This window comes from Alternaria ventricosa, assembly GCF_023758065.1.
Source record: "Alternaria ventricosa strain BMP 2768 chromosome Unknown scaffold_1, whole genome shotgun sequence".
NCBI lineage: Eukaryota > Fungi > Ascomycota > Dothideomycetes > Pleosporales > Pleosporaceae > Alternaria > Alternaria ventricosa.
The window spans coordinates 1,893,895-1,921,187 of record NW_026055681.1 but is presented as its reverse complement, the minus strand read 5'-3'; the positions used below and the strand labels follow the sequence as shown (position 1 = coordinate 1,921,187).

Genomic DNA, 27,293 nt, shown 5'->3' with positions numbered 1-27,293 from the left:
ACGACGCCTGCCGCGTATCCAGCGTACGAGTCTTCGCAGAGTGGCCCGCCGCCTGGTGGTCCAGTACCTGCACTGTCTTCATCTCCAAGCACGCAAGGCAGTGCCATGCAGCCACGTGTCGTGAACTCTAGACCGAAGCCCCAATGCTGGGAGCATGGGTGTAACGGACGGCAGTTCTCTACGTTCAGCAACCTTTTACGACATCAACGAGAGAAGTCAGGGACCGCCTCGAAAAGCTCATGCCCTAGGTGTGGAGCCGAATTCACGCGGACCACTGCAAGAAACGGGCACATGGCGCACGATAAGTGCAAGCCAAGAAGAGCGTCTGAAACGAGTGGGTAGATAAATCCTGCATCTCGAGGCCCAATCGATCTAGAACTATCCAGTTCAAGGACAGCCAAAGGTGCTGGTTGAACTAGGTGCAATACCCGAGCACAAAGTGTCACGGTCTGTTTAAGGATATGAGGCTTCGCCTCGATATCATGCAGCATCGACACGCACAGGTAGAAGCATGCCAGCTGGCGACCATACCGTTGTGTGCCGCTTCCCAAATCGGAATGTGGCCCGCAGGATACTCGGAGCTTCCAAAGGGCACATCTTGACGCCGCAGGACTCGTAGCTACGACTTGTCTAATACGCTTTAGGCTTGTACACAGTCCCGGCTCCGTCACATTTCGTGACATTAGTGTTCGAGCACCAGGCTTCCAGCGAAGCACTCAACAACCATCAGTTCTTATATATAATGTTTGCAAGCAAGCGCCTGTTCTTTATGATGCTACGAATACATAGATTCAAGGTCGCAAAGGCTACCTTTTCTTCGTATACTGGGCTAAACCGCTAGAACATGGCCTTCTAAACACCGTCTCGACTTAGTCTCAATTATCTGAAGGAGCGCGTATGCCATTTCCTAACACCCAACATCGGACTCCTTCTCCGTCGTACCAATGAGACCGAATTACGAAAGAAGGCGTTGACCGACCCGTTCGAGGGATCGCGGGAGGATTTGGAGGAGTGAGGAAAGCAGGAACATGGAGTTCCTGCTGGTTGAGGGTGCCCCTGTAGCTCTTCCCTGCGATGTATCCGACCACACGGGTCACGCAAAATCATCGGTCAGCACCTCTTCCCTATCAGGGTCCAAGAGCGAACAGAGCACCGTGGCCGACGCTGTCCCGCACGGCATGCTTCGGCAATGCCGCGCGAAATCTTTCGAAAAGTCGTAGCTTAGACCGGGAAGGGAATTTTACCGACCACCTCCACGATTCAGCATTCAGCATCAGATCGTATGGTAGTTCTAATAGGTTTTCAGCAGCACTGTAATCTTAAACATGACTTGCAACTGATCTCACAGCAGAGCCGTATGTCCATGACTGATGCTCTACCCGAATTCGATTCGATGCCTTCTCGATGCGCACCAACTATCACGAGCCGGTTTCACATGCATTAGCCAGGCTGCCGACTGACTTCGCACGGCTTTTCTCAACTTTGAGTAACGATCAGTCTAGCGGGCCGTTGTCGCCACGACTTAGCACGGGAAAAGCCTTGTAAAAAGCACCCACCGCTGTGGAGAAGGACCAACCATGCAACAACGAACCGAAGCTACCGAGAGGCGCCACTAACGCGCAGCGCACTATTTGGCAATGGTTTTCAAGTGGACGACTGTGGTCCGGGCAATTGTAGGTACTCATAGGAACCATGTCATCGGTACATCAGCGGCTACGATACTGGTGGCCATTCGATCCTCATCTCCATGTTGACATCACTGGGCAGCGGAAGAATAATCCGCCATGCGAATGGTCCCTCGTTTCGGAAACCGACAACCGCGTAAATGGGCTTTCAGCACCGGGTTACAGACGTACATATGCATACATGCCATTCTGGGATACACCGGTGACGTGGATATTTCCGGCTTTAACGTACAATATGCAATCAAACACACGTTTGGTGGCTCACTGGTCGGTCGCGCAAAGTGTGTGTGATTGAAGCTTCAACCTGCATGCTGCCAAGACCAGCCACTGCAGCTCGGAAACGCGTCTAACGTTGTATTACTGATCAGGAAAATGAGGATAGAGATCATTATTCATGTTTCGCCCTGATCTTACGGCGCGGGACCCGCACTGACACACAACATAATGATACGCATCCGACTCTAGGACAGACTCGTGGCCCAAATCCGATTTGCAAGGACAGGTCTCTGTCGCTTGGCCTTGCAAACCGGCAGACTTAGCGTATAGTCGGAACCGAGTCGCTGGAACCACCCCTTGCTCATTGGCTCCTTACCGCTTTGGAAAGGGATTGTACCTAAGCACGCGGGATTTCGGTCCAATTCAAGCACCGGGAAACAATGACGTGAAAGGGTCCTCGACGGTCCATCTTGCTTCGCCCCCACAGCCAAGCGCGTGCCCGACACGCCTTTTGCTGACGTGTGGATTGAGCTTGGAGAATCGCAAGGATGATCCGGCGGGGCGCGGCTGCGCGGGAAGGATGACAGTCACTTGATCCCTCAGTATACTTAGCCAGAAAGAGACAAGGGGAGCACAAAGTACATTCATTCGGCATCACGTGAAAACCGTTGTGTTTGGCTCAGATCTCAGCATCCTACAGGCGGCTAGCTACAAGGTAATGCAATGGACGATCCGGCATGCAGGACCCGCTAGGGCGAACGGGCTGACTTGAAGTAACGCCGCGGCTTCAATCACTTCACTCCGCCGTCTGTGTTGCCCGCGGCTGGAACGATCGAGCTATCGGACCGCTCGCCAATTTGTTAAATGGAGTCTCAACGATGCAGAACTGCCTCTAGGAGGTTGAGGTCCGGAGTGTTTACCTACCTAGGGCATCAGTACCGGCGGCACAGTGACGGGCGTCAGCCCTCCCTTGTCCGCTTTGCCTATCTCAAAGCGTCTAATCGTATGTTTCCTCAGGCGACCATAACACCGCCCCACCCCACAGCAAAACTACCTTCTAGATCACCTGCATGAGTGGATGAACGCAGCACAGTGTGGCCAAGAAATGATAGACACCTCACCTGCGTACGTATCGTTCGATCTTGACGAAATTGTGGCCCATGTGTGCATCCAGAGATCTTCCGTGGAGAATTTCACGCACTGTGAGCGTCTCCACGATGTGATCGAGACGCGCAAGTGACCCGGCAACGTACCCGAATCCGAACTGGTCTCGCGCTCGCGTCTCTAGACCACCGCGCCGCAAATGATGAGCATTCAGGCGGGCTACCCACAGTGCAGTCGGCGATATGTCATCGCTTGTCAGAAGTGAGGCATTCGCAACTTACACACGAACAGAGAACATTAGAATGCCATCCCCAGCAGCACTCAAACACCAACAGCTGACGCGCATCCCCTTCGCGTGGTGAGCCGTCGCAGAGATAACAGCCGGAGTTTCGAACCATGTGGTCCTCGCATGGGCAAGGCTGACGTGCATGGTCAAGGTTACACATGGGGCTCCAGGGCAATGGTTTGGCTCGTAGCGCTCGCGTGTCCACTACTGCGGAAAACGTGCAGTGTCACCTTCGAGAAAGCCGGCTAAAGTCAGAGCCGTCTACCAAATGGGAGGACGGTTTCAATGAGGCGGCGGCATATGCGTGGCAATAGATTAACCGCACATGGCGGCCAACAGCCGTAACAGGGGTCGCGAGCAGTCCTTTCATGGTGGTGGATGCGAGCATGCGAGCCCGTCATACGGGCATAACATCGTCCCATATATGTTTAGGTGTCTGTTTCGTAGCATTTCAGCCTCAACCGCCGGCTGAGCTTTAGCGGAACCCTGCGCCGACATGTTCTGATGCCGTAGTGCACTGGGTCTTGGTCGGCATGTGTCTTTTGTGCTTCGATTCGAAGTCGCTAGAGCGTCTCATTGTCTGGGGACTGCAGTATCACCTTTAATCTCGTAACGCCTTCTGAGTTTGTTAGGCACTGCGCTGAGTTGGTCACTGCTACGGACATAATCACATGTAGGTAATTTTATTGGGTACCTAGCCTGCGCCAACATTACGCCCTTCTCGTGTCTGAACCCGATCGCCGCCCTCAGCCCGTCGATGCCTGGCGTTCAAATACGAATACGCGTGCCGTGCCGTGATCAGTCGGCAGCAAGACCAATGCACCCGTAGATGTTGTGATGTCAGATGACTCGAGTCATTGTTGAAATGCAACTGGCAGAACTGCATACACAGATGAAGCGTCCTTCACAACCAACGCGGAATGCAAATATGAACCAAGACTTGTAAGGTCTCTACGAAACCGCAGACGTGACTAGCGCATTCGCGTCTGCTTTGCTGTGCTGAATGCTGGCATAGATATTCACCCAACAGCTTATGGTATAGCAAGATGGTTTTGCATTCTCCAGTCCATATGATGTTTTAATGCTGTTGGCTAACGAATGTATTGACACCTAACCAGTGAGTACTGTGACTTGAGCCGTAAATGATTTTGAATTAATTCAAGTCCAGTACGGACACAATTCGTACGTCGCACCAGGAAAAAGGGCGTCTGTTGTTGCGGCGATCCGTTTTGAGGCTGAGAGCGATGGATGAGGGCCGCTCCGCAGAACGGTGACTCCCCGCAAAGCTGGGGCCAATGACGACCAGTGACTAACACGGTGGCCGCGACCTCCATACTTCCAACAGCCGACGACCATCTCATGCCACCGCAACTTTTCCGTCACTCAGAGCATCACCATCACTAGAACTGCCAACACTCATGTCTCCCTCTAATTTCTGAACGCCAGCTTGGCACCCTCACGCAACTCGTCGACGAGTTGCCTCTAGTCATTGCTTGACGAAGTTACACTCATCGTTTGCCCTACACACCCGTCACGATGCTTCCTTTATTATCGCAACTATTTCGGACGCACTTCTTACACACCAACTCACGATCAATACCACGCTTACTCACCAGCGCAACGCGGCAATACGCGACTTGACCAGTCTTACCCCGATCGCGCCTTCCCGCGAGGAATAGAACCACGAAGACACATAACCTCTACTACGCAATATGGCCTCCATATTTACCTTCGACCCCGATCCTCCGCGCGTTTCGTCGCCCTGGGCGACCACACCCATCGGCGACGTTGCGCGATCCCCGGTTCCAACCACGAACCCCCGACGAATACCTTCGACTCTCGGTGGTCTTAGGGAAGAGACAAGCGCAAATGCGGCATCTCTTCCCACCGATATAGATTACACGCAGATCACAAGATTGGAGGCAGAGCCCCAGGATGGCCCTACGGAGTACAAGCTACATTTGCTGCTTAGGCGACGGCGGTCATTCACTCGTTCCAGTACCGCACGCCATATATCTGGGTCTATGCGTCGGCCTGACATACCTATACCAGCGGGTCGCAGCGTATCAGAGTCCGGCGTCCTGGCCAACACTCCTCCCCCCTTGGCCTCTATACAGTCAAAGCAGCATCGTCTGGAGCAGCTGACTACTCAGTTGCTGTGGCGCCTACAGCAGTCATGCCCAAACCATATGTCATCATCCATGGCGCCTGTCATACCTCATTTCCCCGACGATGCACGTCTGTCGGACCCCGAGATGCCTCAACGTCTGCTCCCGGGATTGGAAGAGAGTAGTGGTGCGCTCTACGAGATTGGAGTTGCGGACGACGGAACTATCGTTGGTCTGGCAGAAGACGAGATGGAAGAGAGCCTGAACAATTTGCGCGCTATGGCTGCAAGCTTAGGCTGTGGAATCGAGGTCATGCGCAGGGTTCCAGTGGGCGACTGCGAATGGATTGAGAATTCTGGCACAGTACAACAGAGGGTGGTAAAATCGCCACTACTAGTTGCCGAAGCTTTGGTCCGCCCAGAACAGCACTTGATCGATCATACGAAGAGGAATGAGCAGGATGCAGCCGACGTTCCGTCTAACTCCGGTGCTAGCAACGTTACGGCTCTGACCAACGAGTCTAAAGAAGTCACCGAGCAGATGCGTGTATCAGTGACCGGTGCCACCATGTCCGGTAAATCTAGCTTACTTGGCACGCTTTCTACCGCCACGCTGGATAATGGCAGAGGAAAGAGTCGCCTGAGTCTTTTGAAACACAGACACGAGATCGCATCAGGGATGACCAGTTCTGTCACTCAGGAGTTGATAGGGTATCGTGATGTAGGAGGCTCGTCACGCGTGACTAACTATGGCTCCGAGGACATTGACTCATGGATTGACATCCACGCAGCTGTAGAGTCAGCAAAGAACGGCCGACTTGTGTTCCTTTCTGACTCAGCTGGCCACCCTCGATTTAGACGAACCACTGTCCGTGGTATTGTCGGCTGGTAAGTGATACCTGCATATTATAACTCCCCCTTCTTTCACATGTACTCCTCTGGGTCATCTTCTTCCCAACCGTCCCGTCTCAAATGCATGTGGCGGACTCTGCTAACTTGTCCATTAGGCAACCCCATTGGACACTTCTGTGTGTCCCAGCTGACAACACCAGTGAATCTTCAGGCAAGCTCGGAGCATCACCTTCAGCTGAAGAAATACTCGGTCCGGCAGCAGCAGATCTGGATCTATCTCACGCACACCTTCAGTTATGCCTCGCCCTGGAACTACCGCTTGTCATTGTCATCACTAAACTCGATTTGGCTAACATTACCGATCTGAAAAGCACCTGTGCCAAGTTGTTCTCGGTATTGAGAGAGCACAACAGGACGCCTTGTCTCGTTAGTGATGCAGCTACATCTGTGCTAGAGGCCGATCTACACACAGTTGATGGAGGAGATCCTAAGATCGACAATGCACTAAGTCTCCTTGCAGACTCACCACTTGCGGCAGTTCCGATAGTTTTGACTAGCGCAGTCAAGGGAACAGGAATCAGGAAGCTTCATGCATTCCTTCGAGAACTGCCCATGCCCAGGGAAGTGACTCTACCTGCACCTGCAGCAGTTTCGCCACTCTTTTATATCGAAGACGTCTACAGCGTCCGCACAGATACATCAAGTGATCGATCTGCGATCATTGGGGGCTACCTCCGTTACGGGTCTCTGGCTGTTGGCGACGAGCTGCTATTAGGACCCTACCCTGTCGATGTAAGCTCCGACGACAGCGACAGCGGTAGCGCAATACCAGATCGCAAGCCATCTATTCCGCAATCGAGGTCATTTCCTGGCGCACTGAACACGAAATCGAAGAACGCCTCATTGCGCGATCGACACAGTGAATGGCGACGCGTCCGCATTACGTCTCTGCGCAATCTGCGTCTACCCGTGCGAAAGCTTCATGCAGGTCAGGTCGGGACCATGGGCCTCGCACCCGTCGATACGCCGATTGTCAGTCCATCGATAAACAGGATACGTAAAGGCATGGTCTTGGCGACTCACGAGCCCAAAGCGCACAAAGTCATCACAGTGCGATTTGAGGATAAGCAAGCAGAAAACGTCAAGGACCTCAATGTCGGTAGCGCAGTTGTCGTTTACATTGCTAGCGTGAGAGCTTCATCGAAAGTGCTTTCCGTTGCTGCCGAACGTATGGATGACCCTACGCTCAAGACTCACGGAGACGAGGATGATGCTTTCGGGTTCGGCTTTGACGTTGAGATGGAGAAGCCGGCAGCTGAAGCTTCGCCGCCAGCGGTCATCGTGACCTTCCAATTCATCGCTTCGCGCGAGTTCGTGGAGATGGGCGCCAAGGTCTTAGTCATGCCTGGCGGTGGGCCAGGGCTTTTTGGGGGTAATGAGAGGGGAGCTAAGGGTATGGCTGGACTGGAAGGGTTTGTTGGTAGAGTTGTGGGCGATGCTTAATATGGTCGTGGTCATGGAAGCCTGCCGTCACGCCTTTCTTGTCTGAGAACGAGTAGAAATGCATCGTTGTATCAATTTTATTTAGCAATGGCGTTCGAGGTTACGGCTGAGATAATAATAATAGTTTTGGTTATTCTGCTCATATATGATTCTCGCACAAACAAGGCTAAAGAGGAATAAATTGTCTATTTAAGAATTATAACACACATCACAAGATTCACAAGGTCAAGAGATGTTGCACGCCCTTCCCCACACACAGGCACTACACCGCGCGCATCCATGACAGACATGCACGTCATGCACCCACGCGCCTCGTCACCACAGAATCGCATACCGTCCTCACCCGACATCCCTAAGGACCGGCTAGATATACAAGCAGCTCAGAGTGAAGAATTGGGAAGGATCTATGCACGCACCGCCCACAGCTATCCAGACAAAAGACACCATTTACATTACGGGAACCTTTCCCCTGTGAGGGGTACTAGGGGTAAAAGGGACGATCGTCGGCGACTGCAGGTTCAGTACGGTAGTTGATGTATCGCTAGGCTATACTGAGCAGCAGGAATGGGTCTGGTCGCTGAGCTCCACCTTAGGCCGCGAAAGCATGTTCTGGGTCTGGGCTTTCTTTTTGAAAACACGAAGAAGAGGAAAGGGACATGTTAGGGAGCACTGGGAACCGCTTACCGCTTGTATGGCGGCTATGATAATAAAAATGATGATTTGGGGATATCGTATTCAAGTACCGGCTTTCCGTGCATTCGGAGCACTTTCTGTTATTCAAAGGGAAATCGGTCGTTGTGCTTTCGTTTGTGATCAAGCCGCTGACGAGGCGAAGAGAACCTTCCGAGGCCCACCCATGGTCAAGTTCTTGGAAACGGCTGCACTAGTACCGCTGCCTTCCATGCTTTCGAGCATCCTGTCCATGCCACCGAGATCAAGCTCGCCACGAGTGAGGAGGGCCTGGTCTGCTCGGGTCGATGTTTCGTCTTCCACCTTTTCGCGCGCGAACATGGCGTTTAGATCACGTCCAAGAGGCTGGCTGGTGCTGGCGGTGATGATGAGGCGGTGCTCCGCTGAGATGAGAGTATCTCTTGCGACGGCCATGCGCGAGGCTTGGGCTGTGGTGTCGAACTGTGAGACGGAGGTGATGGATTCGCCGCAAAGTACAACATCCTGTTGTTGAAGACCGGGGCCAGGCAAGGAACCTCCGCTGCTGGCGGAAGCAGTGCGAGTCCAAAACTTCATCAGATCTGCTATCCTGTGAATCTCAGACCCGTACCAAATGAGGACCGAGTCCTCTGCCGATACTCCGTTATTCGACGTGATGCTCGCAACAGAAACGCCACCTCTGGTCGCTACTGTCGAACTTGACGCGCTGCCCTGGAACAATGTTTCCTCTTTCCGTTTACGTGTATTCGGTGTCATTGGAGCGAGTGAATTGCGGCTTCCGCGCTTTGGACTCGATGCGCCGCCAGAGGTTCCTTCTTTCTCGGCTGTACCAACATACCCCCGAAGAGAGAATGCCGATGGATCTGCTGGAGGACTTGGACCAGACCGGTCGACATCCCAGACGCCCCACTCGCCATCTGCCAGGAGAGCTATTATATGACGACCATCGGAAGCCCACGCTGCGTCGATGATAGCTTTACGCGATGGGAGAACAGCAGGGGTCAGCGCAACGTTCTTGACGCTCTCGAAGGATGACCTGAAAGTCGCAATGAATGCTCCAGGCTCTGCGCGACTACCGCTTCCTCGTCGTTTACGGGTCGGTGATGTAAAAGGATCGTAGATGCGCGTAGTGCCTGCCGAGTCCGCGATCAGCAGTTGCGAATGGCGAGGCTTCGGATATTGAGCGGTGTTGAAGGCAATGCGAGAGGCAGGCTTGCTTAGAGCCAGCGTCTTGTAAGGCGTGACAGGATGTGACACCTTCAGTGCCGTCTCCGACAGCTCAAAACGGAACAGCTTGAGCAAGCCTCCCAGCTCAGCGGAGTGGGATGCCACAAGTATGTCGAAGCCTCCGTCGGCGCGCGATTGGGGTTTGCGTCTAGAATTCGCTGTGTCTTCTTCCTCTTCATCCATATCCACGTCGTCGTCCCCATCTTCTGCAGAGCTTGGTTCCCGCCTTGCAGTCCAAGTCATAGTAACACCCATCGGAATGCTCTGGTGACCGTGGACTTTGACAACGTTCTCGCCGAATTGGGGCTTCATGCTGTGTAGCTTGTCTTTAGCGACATGTGGAGGAGGGCTCAGAGGCAGCGTGATGACACGGATGGTCGAGTCGGCACATCCGACAGTGAAGACGATGTTTTGACTGAATATGGGAGGTATGGTATCTGCGGGTCGGAGAGTAGACGCGCTCGGTATTTGGGGTACGGCGATGTGGAGGACTTGGGTGCTGAGCGACAGAGACAGCTGCTGAACGATCGAGGCATACGGCTGGTCTGGGTCGAGCTCTTCTTCTTCGTCTTCGAACTCTGCCTTAGGCAGCGGCTCCGCGGCAGCTTTGGCAGGCTCGTCATCGTCCGAGTCAATGATCATGATGGCATCCTTGCTTGTTCCATTGACTTTCGCTGGCTTCGCCGGCTGCTTGGGAGGCGGCGCAGTCTTCTTCAAAGGCCGTCCGCCTCTCCATAGAATGCCGACGCCAGTCTCGTGGCCATAGAGTACGATGGTCGAGCCATTGGGGGCTTTGACGGGGTATACGGTGGAGTCGTGTACGCGATGCGGAAGCTCGTACCTATAAGATGCTATGTCAGCAGTCGCGTGACGCGCAGCGTGGATAGAACATACCTCAGCTGAGTCAGCTTCCCTTGCGTCGTGACAATGGGCTCCATGCTTGCAGCTCGATGGTGGTGAGCGAAGCTACCGCCTGGGTAACGAGGAAAGAGCGAAGGACGCGACTTCTGCCTGAAGCGCAACTATATTTGGGACGTCTAGAAGGTGTCTAATTGTTGTATTGACAGTATGAGAGGTGCACGAGTGGCGCGACGTGATGTGTGAGGGTGAAGGAAGCTCGGAGGTGCTGCGGAGTTTGTCAACATTTCCCTGAGGAAGTCGCGCTCGACCGCAGCGCGTCACCCTCAGATCGCGCGCCCCGCGCAAACAAACCGCCTTTCTCACCCCGACGCACACACGCCACCCAAACCTCCCTCATGTTGCGGGCCGGTCTTTCGCATGGCCTCCCTTCGCTCAATCGGGGTCCACAAGCCCTCCGCCCTGCAGTATCTGGTTCAAGAGTCCATCCTGACCGACGATAGCACCGACCGCGATTATGTCTGGGACACCTACACCGACGACAGCCCCGATGGCTATACCGACGAGCTCGTCACCACCGAATACCACGTGATCTGGTCGCGAGGCGGCGTCATACGCAAGGTCTTCAACTTTGAGGTTGAGAAAGAGAAGGTCAAGCAGGCGCTCTTGACATGGTTCTTGGTAGACGAGCCCTCATACGGCACCCACGAGCCTACCGACAACTCGTCAGAACACAAATCTGCCGACCCTGCAAAGAGCTTCCTCACTCAAGGGACCCAGCCCGCTACCGATCCTACTGCGCCAGCCAGTCCCACGACGCCCCCAGTGGAGAAACTATCGCGTGCTCTCGTCGTCTTCTTGAGGTCGCAAGCACACGTCTTCTTTCTCTCGGGCACCACACACATCGTAAACCTCCCCTTCGAGGTGGACAAGGCTTTTCCTGCAGCAAGGGGTGTTGTACTGCAGAGGAAGCTTGCTCCTTTACACCCTGTGCCCACCAGTCCGCAGTTGCCGTCGGCTCCACAGAATTCCTTCCTCACGAACAACCAGTCTTTCCTCTCACAACAGTTCTCCTTTTCACAGAGCTTCCATAAACCCCACCGGCGGCATGGCTCTTCTATGGGCGCATCGCGACATGGTAAATCTCGCTTGTCGGGTGCGAACACGTTTCTTGATGATTTGATCAACCCTATTGCGCCTCTAAATCCAGAGTCGATACCCAGATTATATTCCTTCACAGACCCGCTGTCGGAGCTGGGACTGGTTGTCAGCGTTGTTGCAGGTGGTGACCGCAGCAGCTTCTTGACCTCCCAAGGCTCTGGTCATCGGCGACTCGAGGCAATTGACAAAGCTGAGGAGATCATCTACGTGTCTCCGCGGAACGAGATTCTGTTCGATCGCAGTGGTAATGACAAGCCTCTTCTACTAGTAGTCACAGCAAACCACGAGACTAATGTATTTACCATCTGGTCTGCGGCCTATCTTGAGCCAAAATCAATATCAAGTTCTCGCAAACAGCACATTCCTCTACCAATAGCCAAGTCTCGACGCCGTAGCTCATACGGCGGCACTGTACCAGGAACAGGTGCAACTACGCCAGCAATCCGTGGAGCTGACAGATTGAGGGAAAGCTTTGGTGGTGCTCCACGCAGCAAGACACAGCCCCCATCTTTCAAGATCACCAAGGAACGTCTCTCTGACCAAGCAGTCGATGACGCTCTTGCTTCACAGCTCAATCCCGACTCTGATATCACCCGCCAGCCAAAGGAGTCCAGGCGAGTAAGCTCGCTGCTGTCACGGGCTGAACTCTCGACGAGCTTCGACAGAAGCGCGTTTCAGGACATGGCAACGTCCCGCACCAGTATTGGTGGCAGCTTCAATGCAAGTCAGCGAAGTAGGCACTCACTGGGTCACGATCGTACAAGTTTTGGTGGCTTCTCACAGTCTCGGAATCGAGCTTCCACCCCTGGTAGCGTTACATCCCGAATGAGCTTAGGCGCTGTATCGATTGATGACACCCTGGACGATGTCATGGATGAGGATACATTCGACACTATAGAAGACTACGACGAGCTTGATGATCTGTTTGCACCGCCTGATGCTAAAGGAGGACCGCAACCTGGAGATGGACTCCACAAAGAGCTCATCATCAGTGTCATCGCAGAGCTCCCAGTCACGCAATACCTCAAAAGTGGCCTCTTTGCCCTCGGAAATCCTTCGAATACTGAGGCAAGTCAGCATCCTTCCCGGGAAGATGACGTTACTAACACATGAGTAGGAATGGCATAAGCCAAAGGTACTTACTCTGAATGCACCCTTCAATTCAGCAACCCTCCATGAGCGAAAGCTGTACCTGTACATATCCCATCCGTCACTGCAACTTCCACTCGAGTGTGAGCTTGCAGTCTCACGAAGAAGACTATCACCATCCGCATCTGCGACCCAGTCGGGCTCGGCCAGTGCAGCTCCTCGATATGCTTGCGTTCCGAAATTTGTCAGCTCGCGACAGCTAGATGACGCACTGGATCTTGTCAAAGTCCGCGACGGCCATGTCGAGCGAATCGCGCAACTCAATTCAAGAAATCCCCAGGAATCTTGTTTATCGTTGACTGCAGGTTGGGGCAGCCACCTACCGGTGAAGCTCACCTTGGATTCCATGAGGATGTTTGATCCGTATGCCATCATACAACGCGATCAAACCAGAGCAACTGCAGGCTCAAGACGACTCATAAAACCGAGTCAGCCGTTACGAGGGCTATCTTCATTAGGGAAAAGCGGCAAATTCGAGCTACTTGACGGTGAGCTTCGTCGCCATCGAATGGTATTGCGTCTGTCACCCTCGGATGGCTATGTTGCTGAACTCTTCCGAGTGCTTTCAACGGTTCTGCCAAACTATGCAGGCGAATTTCTACTGGAGATTTGGTGGAACATTCGCAAATCACTATCGAATGAGGGAGCGGAGCATGTGAGTGCTGATTGGACAGCTTTCGTAGCGACTCTGCTCACCCTCGCGGTGCCCTTCATCGATGAGAAGAAGGGGAAGACGGTCACTCGTGCAAAATCAACTCAGCGAAGAAGTTCTGGGCGTCCTGCAAGCCAAGCCAAGCCAGACGAGTTTATTGATGACGATGACTCAGCATGGCGTCTGATGTGCAATCGCCAGACGTCGACACCGCAGACCAAGAGTTGGGCGTCCTCTCCCTGGGCCTGGGCTTTGCACTCTAGTCCGACATCGACGGCGATGAGTCCGCCGGCCAAGCGCGACTCACTGCAGCGCCAGTTGCCAACAATCGCTCAACAGATCAGCATCAAAAACGGCATGATACCAGCTTGCCTTGAACTTGCTCGTCAATATGTCCAGTCACCGATCGGGAAAGCCACGAATGACCATTGGAGACGATTGTCTCCCTCGGAGAAGCAGGATCTTCGCATATCGTCTTTGTCTGAAATTGTGGTGTCGCTCCATCTCTTCCGTGAAGAGCGCAAGCTTGACACCCTGTGCCAAGATTTCTCTGATATGCAACATGGGAATCTCGCACCCGTGTTAGCCCAGATCGGGCACTGGCTTCGTTGGGAAGCGTGGGACTGGAGACAAGGTGGATTCTTCGATCTTGATGGGGGTTCAAGTCAGGATTGGGCATATGACGAAACCACATTGATCAGCAAAGTTCGGCTGCATGCACAGCCATGGGATGCACCTCCTTCCATTATGGAGTGGCTTAGCACTGTCACAGGATCCCAGCATTACGCCCCATTCCCCACACTGGCTATGCTCATACGGAAGTCCAAAGCATCTCCACACTCGTCCATCAACATCGACGAGATTATAGCAGGGATAACGCCCAGGACTGTAGCATTGCACAGGTTCTTCCGCGATATAGATCCTGCATCGAGCCCTAAGAAGGTTGTAGAGCTGATCAGGACCTGCAATATCAGCCCTGAGCTGTTAGCCACATTGCCGGAAGCCGCCAAAGCACCACTCATGGAAGCTATTACGAGATGTCAGGCGAATCCACCTACTACGTGGTCGAGCTCACTACTCAGACTTGTCCAGCGCGAAGACTTGGATCTAAGCCACACGCCAGTTGCAGACTTTGCCCCTGATAGTCACTTGGCCACAACAGGCGGGAGTCTGCATGCAGCTGGCACAACACGAGACGTTCACACTATATGTCAAGGCGCTGATCGAATGGAAACAATTCAATCAACATCTGAAGTTGATCGGCACTACATCACGCGACTCATCTTCCGCGAAGATAGGCGGTTCATGGAGGCATACACGCTGCTAGAGCCTCTGCGGCAGACTGTCGCAGAGTACAAGGCTGACAACCGGCAAGACGATGCAGCAATGCTCGAGGGGCAGAAAGCACTTATGCAGTGGGTCATGGTGCGCACGTTCTCTTTGCCGTTAGGCAGCTCCATGATCAAGTTCAGCAGCAAGAAACCGCTGCTGACGGAGAAATACCCGCTATACGGCTTCTCCACATCATGTCTCATGAAGCCAATGGGTAACGTCGTCACTGCAGAAAGGCAGAATTATTCCGAGGAGAAGTACTTCTGGGCATTCTTTAACGCTGGTGCTGCAGCTGGTCTCAGCATATCTCGCGACGCCCAGGGCATCGACACGTCATGGATCATGTACAACAAACCTTCGGAGTTGACGAACAAGCATGCTGGACTGTTACTTGGCCTTGGCCTGAATGGCCATCTGAGAACGATTGCGAAGTGGCTTTCTTTCAAGTACCTTACCCCAAAGCATACCATGACCTCGGTCGGCTTGTTGTTGGGTTTAGCCGCCTCATTCATGGGTACCATGGACACACTCGTTACACGACTGCTATCGGTGCATGTCACAAGAATGCTCCCACAAGGGGCAGCTGAGCTAAACCTCTCTCCTTATACCCAGACTACAGGCCTCATGGGTATTGGTCTACTCTACTACAACACCCAGCACCGTCGCATGAGCGAGGTGATGCTTTCAGAGATCGAGTATGTCGAGATTCCAGATCCATCAGAACCGCCGGACAGTCTGCGTGATGAAGCTTACAGGCTGGCCGCGGGCTTCGCGCTCGGCTTCATCAACCTGGGCAAGGGTAAAGATCTTGGAGGTCTCCACGATATGCGTATAGTTGAGCGTCTCATGACAGTCGCTGTAGCGCCTAAGCCCGTCAACGTTGTCCACATCCTCGATCAAGCAACAGCTGGAGCAGTCATCGCCGTTGCCCTCATCTTCATGAAGACCCACGACCAGACCGTCGCGCGTAAGATAGATATCCCGGATACGCTGCCCCAGTTCGACTACGTTCGCCCAGACATCTTCCTCCTCCGCACCCTCGCCAAACATCTCATTATGTGGGATACCATCGAAGCTTCGGACTCCTGGATCATCAAGAATCTCCCGTACGATTATCGCGAAGCCTGGGATCTCAAAGGCATTACACGACTCCGTAGCGAGCAAATGCCTTTTTACAACATCATCGCAGGTCTGCTGTGGGCTGTGAGTCTCAAGCATGCTGGTACGGGGGATATTCAGGTCCGCGACTTCCTGATCAAGTATCTGGATCAACTGATACGTATCAACAAACTTCCTGCCGTACGCTATGATTCCAAGCTTTCCAAGAACACAGTCCGGAACTGTCAGGACCTCATCGCTTTAGCGGCCGCAACTGTCATGGCAGGAACTGGCGATCTCGACGTCTTCCGTCGCTTGCGCGGTCTCCATGGCCGCATTGGACCGGACATTCCCTACGGCTCTCATCTCGCAGCTCATATGGCCTTCGGCACTTTGTTCATCGCGGGTGGTACCCAGACTTTCAGTCGCAGCAACAAAGCCATTGCCAGTCTGATCTGCGCATTCTACCCCCTGTTTCCCTCCGACGTACAAGATTCAAGGGCGCACCTGCAGGCTTTCCGTCACTTCTGGGTACTTGCTGCCGAGCCGAGATGTCTCGTTGTGCGAGACGTAGACACCGGTCGTGCCATATCCATGCCTATAACCGTCGTCTTCAAGAACAACCAAGAAGGAAACCAGGAGCCAGAAACAAAGACATTAGTAGCGCCGTGCCTTCTCCCGGAGATCCATCTGATAAGTCGCCTCGAAACGGCAGACCAAACATACTGGCCCACGACCTTGGACTTTGTACACAACCCACTCCACCTCAGATCCTTCGAGCGCAACCAGACACTGAACGTTCGCCGTCGTTCTGCCCATGATACATACGCCACAGCCTTTAGTTCTACCCTCGTCGCCCTGAACGATGCCCAATCATCAAAGACCGCAAACCTCCTCTTCCACTGGATCTTCACCCTCCCCGCGCTATCGCGATTCATATCTGCCAGCGACGCAGGACTCATACTACCACTGGATCAACACAGTAAGAGCTGGTTGGATCCCGGGGCTACAGTTGTCGAATCGAGATTGGTGCTGGGTAGGCTGGCGAAGAGCTGGAAAGTTGAAGAGCTGAGGGAGTTGAAGGGCGTGTTTGAGTGGGCGGATGCGGCGTGTCGGCAAAATGGGAAGTTGAGGTGGTTGGGTAGGGAGGTCGTGGAGAGGATAAAGGCGGGGGTTATGGATCGGGGGAGGGGGATGGGCGGGTAGGAGGGGATGTGTGAGATGAGGGTATCTGCCGTATAAGGTTCTGTAGAGAGGAGTATGTAAGTGCACGAAGTAGCATTCCAAATTCGCATGATTCAAAAGTAATAAAGGATACTACAGGTGTTCTGCTTGATTTGAGAACTCCATATCTATGATATGAATGCATGCGCGTTTAAACGTATCGTCTACCGTCTAACCATCTAACCATCATATATACATGCGTCGCAACATTGAACGTATATAAAGCATGACATCAATCACGACTCTATTTCCCCCTCGCCTCCCTAATCCCCCATTTCCCCACCTCGGCCATAGCCTCCTCACCTCCCTTAGCTAACCTCTCATCCTTGAGCACACCCGCCAAGCACTGCCAGCCATCTCTACCTCCACCCCACTTGAGCACCTCATTCTTATATAACTCACCATTCTCCCTATCCAAACTACCTTCCTGGCCATTATGCTGAAACACGTCTTTCCAAATCTTCGCCGCTAGCGCACGGTCAAAGAGGTAAGAATAATACGTAGCCCCGTATCCAAACAAGTGGCCGAAGAAGCCTTGCCAAGCCGTACCAGCAGGTTCAGGAACAGAAGCGTATTTATTGTAAACGTCGTGATAAACTTTCGTAGAGTTGAAGTTGGGGTCTGCGGCAATGGGGGAATGATACACTTGATCGAGCATGCAGAGCAGAATCTGGCTCTCGAGTTCAGAGTACTGGTTCCGGTTATCGATTGCAAGCCGGGCTTCGACCGCGGCCATTGGGACGGGCGCATCAGTTTCCCAATGGCGCGCGTAGAGACCCAGGACGTGGGGGCAGAAGGCGAAGTGTTCCATTAGGACCGAGGGTAGCTCGGCGATGTCGGTTGCGCAGCGGGTGCCAGAGACATTTTGTAGGGCCGTGCGACCGAGGATGGAGTGGAGAGCGTGGCCCATTTCGTGGAAGAGGGTGCGGACGTCGTGGATGTTGAGGAGGGTGGGGCGAGAGGAAGAGGCTTTGCTAAAGTCGCAGATTAGTGCTATGGTGGGGAGTTGGAAGTAGCTGTTTCGTGAGGCGTTGTAGGATACGGGCATGCCGTCTGTGGCGGCCTCGATGGGGGAAGAGAAGCGGTGCGGCATGTGGGCCATTTCTTCCATTTCTGAAGGGAGGATTTCGCGACTGCAGCGGAGGGTGAAGTGCGCTGGATTGGGTGTCTTGCCGGGCCGTGAGTACAAGTCACAGTAGAGCACTGCAATGTGACCTTCGGTGTCTGAGATGACGTCTAATCGGCGAACGCCATCGTCCCATACCTCCCCTGGTTGCGTCTCTTTGGGAACGAATCGGACGCCATATAGACGGTTGAAGAGTCGCGATATACCCTGTAGTACAGTACCAACGGAGAAGTATGCAGATAAAGAGTCGGGCGTTCGCTGCCTGTAGTGACTCTCCATAGAGGCTAGCATCTTCTGTGTGTAATAGAATTTATCCCAAGCGTTGATGCGATCGGGGAAGTTGTCCTGATGGGCATCGCCTCTCTTCAACTCCATCAACTCTTCTAGATCAGCAAGAACAGCCGGCCGGCTGTCCTCATAGAGGGCCTTTAAGAATGTGTTGACAGCTTCCGGTGTTCGCGCCATCTTGTTCTCTAGCGTCATGTGTGCAAATGTCTCGTAGCCTGAGGTTTGCGCCAATTCCACTCGCAGTTTCAATAGCTTTTCTAATCTCGCGATGCTTGGTTTGTTGGCTGTCCGGACAGCCTGGTACGTCTCTTGCCGTACGTCTGCATCGTCTACGAATCGTAAAACCGCTTGCGATTCGGAATGCATGGTAGAGATCTTGGTCTCACCCCATTTCGTCAGTGCCTTCGCGAGGTTTGGGTCCAGCCCTCTCAGCTTCGACGACTTGAATCTCAAGTCCCGTTTCTCTGGCGCCATGCCTTCCACAAACTCGTTCCCTACGTCTGCAATCTCGCCGCTGAGATCTACCAGCCGCTCCCTTGTCTTGTCGTCTAGACCGATGCCGAATCTTGAAAAGTCCTCCATCAATATCCTAGCAACGATGCGCTCCTCCTCGCTCCATGTGTCGTACACCTCGGATATCTCCGACGCCTTCTTCAGCTGGTCGTGCAGTACCGGCGTGGTGTTCAGCTGGTTCATGTACTGGAACACCGTCTGGTAGGCTTTCATGGCCATCATCTGAAACTTGCGATCCGGATGCGTGCCTCTTACAAAGTCGGCCAAGTCTATCACCCGACATAGTAGATCGCTGAGCTTATCCAGGTCTTTGACGATGTGCTTGAAGTCCTCCGTCGACTGCGCGGCCGCCACCTTCTGCACCACGGCATTGCAGCGTTGTATCGTTACGGTAACGAAGTCGACAAAACCCTGGGGATGGGTAAGGTATTGGTTCCCTATTATTCCCGTGGGTTTTCCCTTTTGCGATGCGCGCTTGAAGTCATTCCAGAAAGATGCATTGTCGAAGACTTTGCGCAGGGCGTCGTCATCTGTCTTGCCGCTGGCAGACAGGCCGTAGAGAGCGTTGGGCGGCGCAGTGTCGCGTGCTTTGGCGGCGGCAGCCAAGGTGGAGTTGAAGCGTCGTTGGCGTTGGGAGGAGCGCAGGCATTGTTGGCAGACCCATGGCGACTGCTTTGGGCGAGCGAGGCGCTTGAGCATATTGGGTTGCACGGGTGAAGGGTGGGCTGGCAGAAGTCGGACGAGACGAACGATGTCATAGCTAAGCCGAGGATGGGCGGGAATCTTGCGGCGCTCGCACGGCCGTTTCCGCGTCTTCTGAGCTCAACATCACCAGTTGGACATTACCAAACCCGACCCATTGCGCCTGCCCCACGCTCGACATGGCTTTCAGACCGCTGTTACGGCAGGTGAGTAGCCCGGAAAAGATGGATGACTGTGTATTGACATCGCATAGCGCGCCGCTGTCCCCGCCATGGCCGCCCTCTCCGCCGCAGCAATCTTCGCACCCCGGACCGTATACGCAGAGGAGCGACCTGCCGACCACTTTGTACGTTGCAATGCCCTCAAACGCTCGACGAAGCTTTTTTGGGCCCTTTATTCCCCCTTTTAACCGCAATACTAACGTCAAAGTAGAACCGCAAACCTATCTACGATGATATGCCCGTCGATACCACAGCGCCTACCGCTCCCGCCCTAACAGAACCGTCGAACTCTTTGGCTCCAGAGTCTAGCTACCGACCGACACCAACCGACCGCCTCGCAGTCCAGATCGGCCGTGCGCGCATGGCTCTATACGAGCAGGCTGTCCGCGGCGAGAAGGCCGTCGATAACGCGCTCACAGAGACGCTTCGTCTCGAGCACTCCTTCACAAGCACCATCCGCTCATTAGCCCCACCAAGGGAGTCCGGCGAGAAGGTCCTCCCAGGCGCACTCTACGTCCTCGTCTCCTCCATGGCCGGTTCCATCGTCACGCGCAACCGCAACATCCTCCTTCGAACCTCCGTCCCCGTCGCTGTCGGCATCACCGCCGCGAAGTTCGTGCTGCCCATCACCACCAAGAACGTCGGAGACCTCATCTGGACCTACGAAGAGAAATACCCCGTGCTAGCGGATACCCACCTGAGGATGAAGAACAGGATCTCGCAATTCATCGAGACTGGAAAGGCACATGCGCAGGGAACTGTTGGTATGGTCGAGGGCAAGCTGGCTGACACACGCGAGAATTTGGAAGGATGGGTCAAGAAGGGCCGGTAAATAATACCTTATCAAAAGCTTCCATGGCACGAGTACCTGTACATTATTAGTAGCGGGGCATAGGTGGGAAGAACATCTTCACGCAATGTGATTTGCATTTTCTTTTGTTCTGCCCCCTATTTATCTCCCATGCAGTTGATTTGCCCAACCTGAGGACAGTGCCGTCTCCTGAATCCTTCCAGCACGATCATATCATGGCCACGTCCGTCCAGCAACTGCTTCCGTATATCGCGTACCTTTCGGCCAGTCTCATATTCCTTCCACCGTGTTTTGTGTTTCGTAGATACCATTGGCATGACCAACCGGCCGCAAATAACTCAGTCTTCAGAGACCTCCTGCTCTTCCTCGCTGAGCGACAGGTGCTCAGCCAGAGTTTCATCCATGTCCACTCCTTCGGCCGGCCGAGTTGATAGCAACTTCTGTGTGAGATCGAGAAGGAATTGCACTGGTAATTCCGAAGTCAGCTTCACCAGGCTTGGTCTGGCAGCGCATAGGTGAACCAGAAACTTGCGCCTTCTCAATTCCAGTCGCTTTGTGCCTTCGTACCAGTCGACAATTCTCTGACAAGGAAATGTCGCCTGAGAGGCTGAGGAGAGCTCGATAGTGGCCCGACCGGCAGCTAAGAGGTAATCAGAATCTTCGAAAGATAGTGCCAGCGTCCAGGCGCTGAGGAGGTCCGCTATTGAATCTTTCTTCGACGTGATATCACCAGTGTATAACCACTGTATGTATCGGTTGAAGTGGAGGTCAGGCCATCGCTGACCCCGACTTATCACTTTTGTTCGCTGAAGTGGCAGTGGCCAGTCCAAGCGGCATAGCGGACACGTTCGTTCCCGCTGTAACCAGTCATCGATGCATTTGGTGTGGAAGTTCTGACCACATCCCTTACAGTACGATATCTGTGTGAAGCCGGCGACATCCTCGGTACAGACTGAGCAGTCGCCTTCAACGGGTTTGCGAGACTTTTGCAACTTGCTCTTGAAATATTTCGAACTCGAGCAGAGCAGGTCCTCGTGAACTGCAAAGATGGTCTTCTCCTTGCCGAACTGAACATCCGCGAGCTTGTGCCCGAGACTGGAGCATGGGTCAGTACAAAGCCGGATATTAGGAGCAGCATTAATCTCACCGTTTAGCTTTTCGTGCGCCTTTTCTTGCCGCGCTCTGAGTTCGCGATATCGTCATCTTGATGTCCCGATTGCCGATTTCGCTGAATTGTTAGTCGATAGTCTTGACTTCTTGAGGGTCATTTAGGTGTCAAGGTCTTTGACTAGTTGCCATTCGTCATATATACTAGCACACGCTTTTAGTGTCACTTTACTTAGGGTGAGGTTATTGCGGAAAGTCATGACACGGGAATAGGTAAAGGTGACTTAGGTGAGAAATCTCTTCTAGTAAAATAGTCGTCGCTGCGGTTTTGGACAGCATTCAGTATTCCGTAGTGACGGTTTCGTTGTCTTGAATTCCGCCTGAGATGCGACGACATTGGAGAATATACTAGGGTAGTCATGTCTCAGACCACGCGGCTTCCCATTTTGAGAGTGGAAAGAGCCAATCTCGCCTTGCACTTGCAGGGTAAGAGCGACAGCGCAACAACGCTCTCCAGACAGCAGTCACAATTACCTGTCTGCTACCGCACACGTCTACCTCCTCTTCACTGCGAACGAGTCCCTTTCCTTAAAGGCGCTTACCAGATTCGCGAGAGCCATCTATAAGCGACTTACCAGTGACGTTAAGCACTGAAAATGCGTCACTCTTACTCGATATAAACAAGTCAACATCGCCCACATCTGATAGAAAGCTCATAGCATCTCCGCCAAGCGCGCTACTTACGACCCTACACCACAGACTACCATGTCTGGCCTACTTGTTCAAGATACACATGCATGACAGCTCAGCGCTTTGATGCATGGTCGCCGAACGGTGAATGGCATAACAGGGGACGCCGTTGGATGATGCTAGGCAGAACGCTTTCAAAGCCCGCAACGACTGCCACATACTACGCACCCCCACAATATGCGCATTACGGTTTGAGTGGTTCGTACGAAAGCGGTCGTCTCCTTGCTGATTCTTGTATCCACCACCACACCTATCTGCGACTCCAACAGACATGGTGATTGCATTGCATGCTGACCAGGCCTCTCTTGTGAAGGTGGCAGAATTCCAATACCTCGGCGATTTCTCCTTGCAGCAAGTATCCCGACATGATGCACTTCTCAACAGCCAGACCTTGCATATACATCGCTGGGATACTAGTGAGGCTCGGCACGGATTCTGTCAGCTTTGCGAACGTTTCTCCCCAACGGTCCAACGGTCCAGGCCGCAGTGGCAGGTAAACCGCCAGTTTGGTCAGAATGGCATGATTTGACACGGCCTTCCCCGGATCCGATACATTGGTTGATGCGCCCGACGCATTCCTTCCAATGCAGCTCACGCGGCCAAGGCGCCGGAAACGCCGAGCTACGAGTGGCTGAACCAGACGAAGACGAAAACCATAGTAGAGACAATGGCAGGGAATCATTTGGAATTCCGATAGCCGCAGGTTGGAAGCCGTTTGGGAAAGTCCTTTGTGTACGCTAGAGAACTGTGCCTCAAACACACAGCAGAGCAAGGCAGATCAGGTCTCATTCCCAGAACTGGGTCCGAGGCCGGGGCTTAGGTCGTGTTAGCGCCCGAGAAGCAAAGGAAGGAGACAACAATGGTGGCATTGAGACATTGACGGGCGTGTTGATGGTGTGCACCCGGGAGATGGTCGGTGAGCTGGTGGCCCAATCTCTCGGAAGGAGTGACGCATGTCCAAAGCCACGCACTCGGTACTGGCAGGATGAGGCGTAAAGCTGTCGGTGTCATTCGACACGCTGGTCGTGGCTGTGGGTCTTTGCAACAGCTGGCAGCAGACAGGGCGGTCGAGGTTGCGAGGACTGCGGGGTTGACTGGCCCCCTAGCGCTCCCGTCGGCGCTTTCGCTGTCGGCGCGCCCTCCAAGGCCAGGGCCTTGGGAACGACATTATCCATTCCGCTGGGTTTCGCCTCTTCCTCGACACGACTCGGGGCGAGTCCTGTAGCGCACCGTAGCGCATCCCCAAGACATCATGGCCACCTCTGCGACTGACCGTGTGCGCAAGACCAAGCTGCGCCCGCTGTCCAGTGCCACCAATCTCACCGACTTCACACACTCGACGGCCGACCCAGCTGATGTATGCCGCCTGCTCTCCCCACTACATGCGTACCGAGCACTCCAAACTAATCGCGATATGTAGTCGGATGCACCGTCAGATGGAGAACTCAACGACTTGTAACTCTCCTCCCCTCCTCTCGTATACTCCATGCGCTTACACATCGCAGCGAGGTGCAAAGCCTCACGCCAAGCATGTATGGCGTCGAGAAGAAGTACGGCCGAACTTACCATGGCTTCCATGCTGGAGGTACGCATACCTACCAAACGGCTTTTCGCCTGACTTTAGCTAATTGACTCCAGCCTACCCATTTCCCAACGACGAGGTACGCGCTGCTAGAACCCATATTCGCCCATCGCCCTTTCGCTGACTCGCATATTTTACAGCTCGAAATATATCGCCTGGAATGGGAGCATCATATCATAACAGGACTGCTACAAGGCAAACACTACTTCGCGCCGCTGAACACAAAGAGATCGTCGAGGATGCTGGACATTGGTTGCGGCACCGGACAATGGTGCATCGCGATGGGTAAGTGTCGTCTCTGTCGCTCCTTGTGGAAACACGACTGACAAGTACTAGCAAAAAAGGCTCCGAAACACTGGCGGGTACGCGATGCAATGCTCTTTTCGTGGCCATGCTAACCAGGCATCAGGTTGAAGGCATCGACTTATCCGCGATCCAACCCAAGAAAGACAGACTGCCCAACAACGTCGACTTCTGGCTGGACAACATCCTCAAGACATCATGGTGGTTCCCCGAAAAGCAACCCTACACCTACGACTACGTTCACACACGCTTCATGCACGGCATCTTCACAGACTTCCGAGAAATCATACAAAAGGGCTTCAACAATCTGAAACCAGGTGGATGGATGGAGTCGCAGGAGATATTTTCCAAACTCCAGTGTGCCGAAGGCATGCCGGAAAGTTACCCGCTGCTTGAATGGTCAAATCTGCAGGACGAGGCCGCGCACAACCTGGGCCGGCCGTTGCGCATCGCGGACAAACTAAAGAGGTGGTACCGAGAGGCTGGATTCGTGGATGTGCACGAGGAGGTCTTCGCTTTGCCCGTGAATCCATGGCCGAAAGAGAACAAGTCGAACATGTACGGCAAGTTCTGCATGTGGAATATGCTCGTTGGTCTGCACGGATGGACGATTGAATACTTTGTCACCGGTCTGGGCTGGACATCAGCCGAGGTCGAAGTCTACCTCGCGCATGTAAGGAACTCGCTCGCAGACGAGAGTGTGCACGCCTACTACAACTTGTAAGTCGCATGCCCAATCAGACATGAGATGAAGAGACGCAAAGTAACAATCACTAGCTACGTAGTATGGGGTCGCAAACCTAACGACGGCGAAGCCGGCAGCACAATACCCAAACCCGACCACTGGCCGCAGCCTCCCTCTGACGACGACGAATCCACCTTCTCATCGGGAATCTTATAATACACATTTGGAACAGCCAGTATTAGCTGGCACATATGCATATGATTGAGCTTTTGGCGTTGTTCATTGATAGGTGTTCTTGGGGGTGAGCCTTCTGTCCTTTTACATGGATTGCAAGGAGGTAATTTGTTGTTGTTGTTGTTCTTTGCATAGTTTATCGGCGGCTTGTGTCGATTGAAAAAGCCTTGAGCGGTGGTTGTGATCCTGTTGCTTGAGGGTCTGCGATTTACGATGTATGAGATTTGGACTTCCTATGGTGTTTGGATGAGGAGGTTAGTTGTTAATGTCATTCGGTTCGTTGCTATCTCAGGTCTGTGAACACAAAGATGAGTCACTATGGTATGTATAGGGAGTTTGTCTTCGTCATACGTGATGGAAGTCATCGTTCTCACGTTCCGTTGACAGTGTCTGCAGCGATAAGTTCGAGAACATCCTGGTCGACCACCTCAACTCCTGCCACATAATTGAGCTCTTCAGATCTTCCGAGCATTTTTGCTCTTCTCCCAGCCTTGGCTTCAGTTGGCTCAAACTAGCAAAAGGTGACTGGTGCCTCGATAGTGGATCAATCCATCTTCTCCATGTAGTTGCTCTTGTTTGGTAACTTATCCACCCCCGATTTGTATTTCGAGATTTCGGATGAGAGCGCGACGGCGAGTTCAACAAGAAACTCTTTGGGAAGTTCAGTCGCGCCGTCGGAAATGTGCTCAGTATCGATTGTTGTCCAGATATCGACCACAAGGCGACGGCCAAGACTACCTGAACACGTGCCGTGGTACATGTCGTAGACAGCGTTGTTCCGGGGGACATACATACGACCTTCTGTGTCTTGTTCTTGGCTGACTACTAGCAGGGCTTGAAGGGCAGAGTTCTTCGCTGCCTTATCTTGAAGCTTCTCGCCAAGGACGTAGAGCTTGCAGAGTTTGTCTAATTCGTCGCCTATTGTGTCTTCTGTCCTCTTCTCGTCGGTGTTCTTGGTGAGTAGAAGGCCAGTGTATACAAGATTGATGTAGACTTCGAAAGCAGCTGGATCGTCCTCCGGCAGCCTGACGATGCGCTCTTTGCTCTCAGTCCAGTTCCCGTTCATGGCGCGTCGGAAGAACTCAGAGCGTTCGCAGATGTATGTCTTATGGATTAAGAACTGGCGTTGATCTGGGTCTTCACCCACAATGATCGTGATGAATTGGGACGGGTCAAAGCTGCCATAATCAGCTCATGATGTGAGAGCTTCTGATCATGAGTACTCACTTGACCATGCTCTTTGAGTCTCCGCGAAGGGTCTTTCGAGGCGCCATGGTCGCCGTTAGTGGTGGACGGTAAAGGTGGTTGGAGGGCGTTGACGGAAATGAAGGTCGCAACTTGCGATAGGCTGGTGAGGAGAAAAAGGTTTTGTCAAGGTAAAGTTGAAGAAAAAGACTCGAAGCGCTATGTATCGTTGTCTGATCCTGGCATGGTGAGTGGTGAATTCGAGCGTTCTCAACAGACCGCACGTGCGGTGAGAGACCGCCTACATTTAGCCATGGGTGAGGGCGCGGTCAAACGAAGTACTAAAATCCGGATGAGAACATAAAAAGAATAAACTATGACGTCTTTATATATGAGTTGAGCTGCTGCCGCATTTACTCGAAACATGTGATCGAACGTGGCCGCTTCACTATCCTATCACACAGTCAGATGGCATTGAAACTGAAGTGTCTACTACGTTGTGATGTAAGAGCAAGGGAAATACGTAGTCGAGATACGAGTACATAGTAATGAGACTGAGGGTTCGTAGACTTTGCAGGGTATCAATACCTATTGGATCGAAAGATGAGCGGACGTTGTGTCTTGCAAGCTCTGTATATTTGCCATGCTCTCTGACTGGATGCC

General features: G+C 53.2%; 8 protein-coding genes across 8 annotated transcripts; 4 read left to right on the top strand and 4 right to left on the bottom strand.

The window, feature by feature from the left end:
• Positions 1 to 5,003: 5,003 nt before the first annotated feature.
• J4E93_000660 (uncharacterized protein) lies at positions 5,004 to 7,753 on the top strand (the record flags this gene model as incomplete). Its single annotated transcript, XM_049338619.1, has 2 exons — positions 5,004 to 6,286; positions 6,451 to 7,753. The coding sequence occupies 2 exons, from the start codon at positions 5,004 to 5,006 to the stop codon at positions 7,751 to 7,753; spliced, it is 2,586 nt and encodes an 861-aa protein (XP_049204504.1).
• An 813-nt stretch (positions 7,754 to 8,566) lies between these two features.
• On the bottom strand, positions 8,567 to 10,587 carry J4E93_000659 (uncharacterized protein; the record flags this gene model as incomplete). The annotated part of the gene is made up of 2 exons (XM_049338618.1): positions 8,567 to 10,490; positions 10,544 to 10,587. The coding sequence occupies 2 exons, from the start codon at positions 10,585 to 10,587 to the stop codon at positions 8,567 to 8,569; spliced, it is 1,968 nt and encodes a 655-aa protein (XP_049204503.1).
• Positions 10,588 to 10,927: 340 nt separating this feature from the next.
• Positions 10,928 to 17,105, top strand: J4E93_000658 (uncharacterized protein; the record flags this gene model as incomplete). The annotated part of the gene is made up of 2 exons (XM_049338617.1): positions 10,928 to 12,736; positions 12,786 to 17,105. 2 exons carry the CDS (start codon positions 10,928 to 10,930, stop codon positions 17,103 to 17,105), a joined length of 6,129 nt encoding a protein of 2,042 aa, XP_049204502.1.
• A 262-nt stretch (positions 17,106 to 17,367) lies between these two features.
• Positions 17,368 to 19,749, bottom strand: OCT1 (Mitochondrial intermediate peptidase; the record flags this gene model as incomplete). The annotated part of the gene is made up of 1 exon (XM_049338616.1): positions 17,368 to 19,749. One exon carries the CDS (start codon positions 19,747 to 19,749, stop codon positions 17,368 to 17,370), a length of 2,382 nt encoding a protein of 793 aa, XP_049204501.1.
• Positions 19,750 to 19,931: 182 nt separating this feature from the next.
• Positions 19,932 to 20,805, top strand: J4E93_000656 (uncharacterized protein; the record flags this gene model as incomplete). The annotated part of the gene is made up of 3 exons (XM_049338615.1): positions 19,932 to 19,958; positions 20,006 to 20,098; positions 20,185 to 20,805. The coding sequence occupies 3 exons, from the start codon at positions 19,932 to 19,934 to the stop codon at positions 20,803 to 20,805; spliced, it is 741 nt and encodes a 246-aa protein (XP_049204500.1).
• A 317-nt stretch (positions 20,806 to 21,122) lies between these two features.
• Positions 21,123 to 21,987, bottom strand: J4E93_000655 (uncharacterized protein; the record flags this gene model as incomplete). The annotated part of the gene is made up of 3 exons (XM_049338614.1): positions 21,123 to 21,250; positions 21,695 to 21,879; positions 21,932 to 21,987. 3 exons carry the CDS (start codon positions 21,985 to 21,987, stop codon positions 21,123 to 21,125), a joined length of 369 nt encoding a protein of 122 aa, XP_049204499.1.
• Positions 21,988 to 23,893: 1,906 nt separating this feature from the next.
• J4E93_000654 (uncharacterized protein) lies at positions 23,894 to 25,250 on the top strand (the record flags this gene model as incomplete). The annotated part of the gene is made up of 6 exons (XM_049338613.1): positions 23,894 to 24,027; positions 24,147 to 24,226; positions 24,280 to 24,302; positions 24,364 to 24,508; positions 24,560 to 24,585; positions 24,633 to 25,250. 6 exons carry the CDS (start codon positions 23,894 to 23,896, stop codon positions 25,248 to 25,250), a joined length of 1,026 nt encoding a protein of 341 aa, XP_049204498.1.
• Positions 25,251 to 25,989: 739 nt separating this feature from the next.
• Positions 25,990 to 26,719, bottom strand: J4E93_000653 (uncharacterized protein; the record flags this gene model as incomplete). Its single annotated transcript, XM_049338612.1, has 2 exons — positions 25,990 to 26,623; positions 26,673 to 26,719. The coding sequence occupies 2 exons, from the start codon at positions 26,717 to 26,719 to the stop codon at positions 25,990 to 25,992; spliced, it is 681 nt and encodes a 226-aa protein (XP_049204497.1).
• Between the last annotated feature and the right edge of the window lie 574 nt (positions 26,720 to 27,293).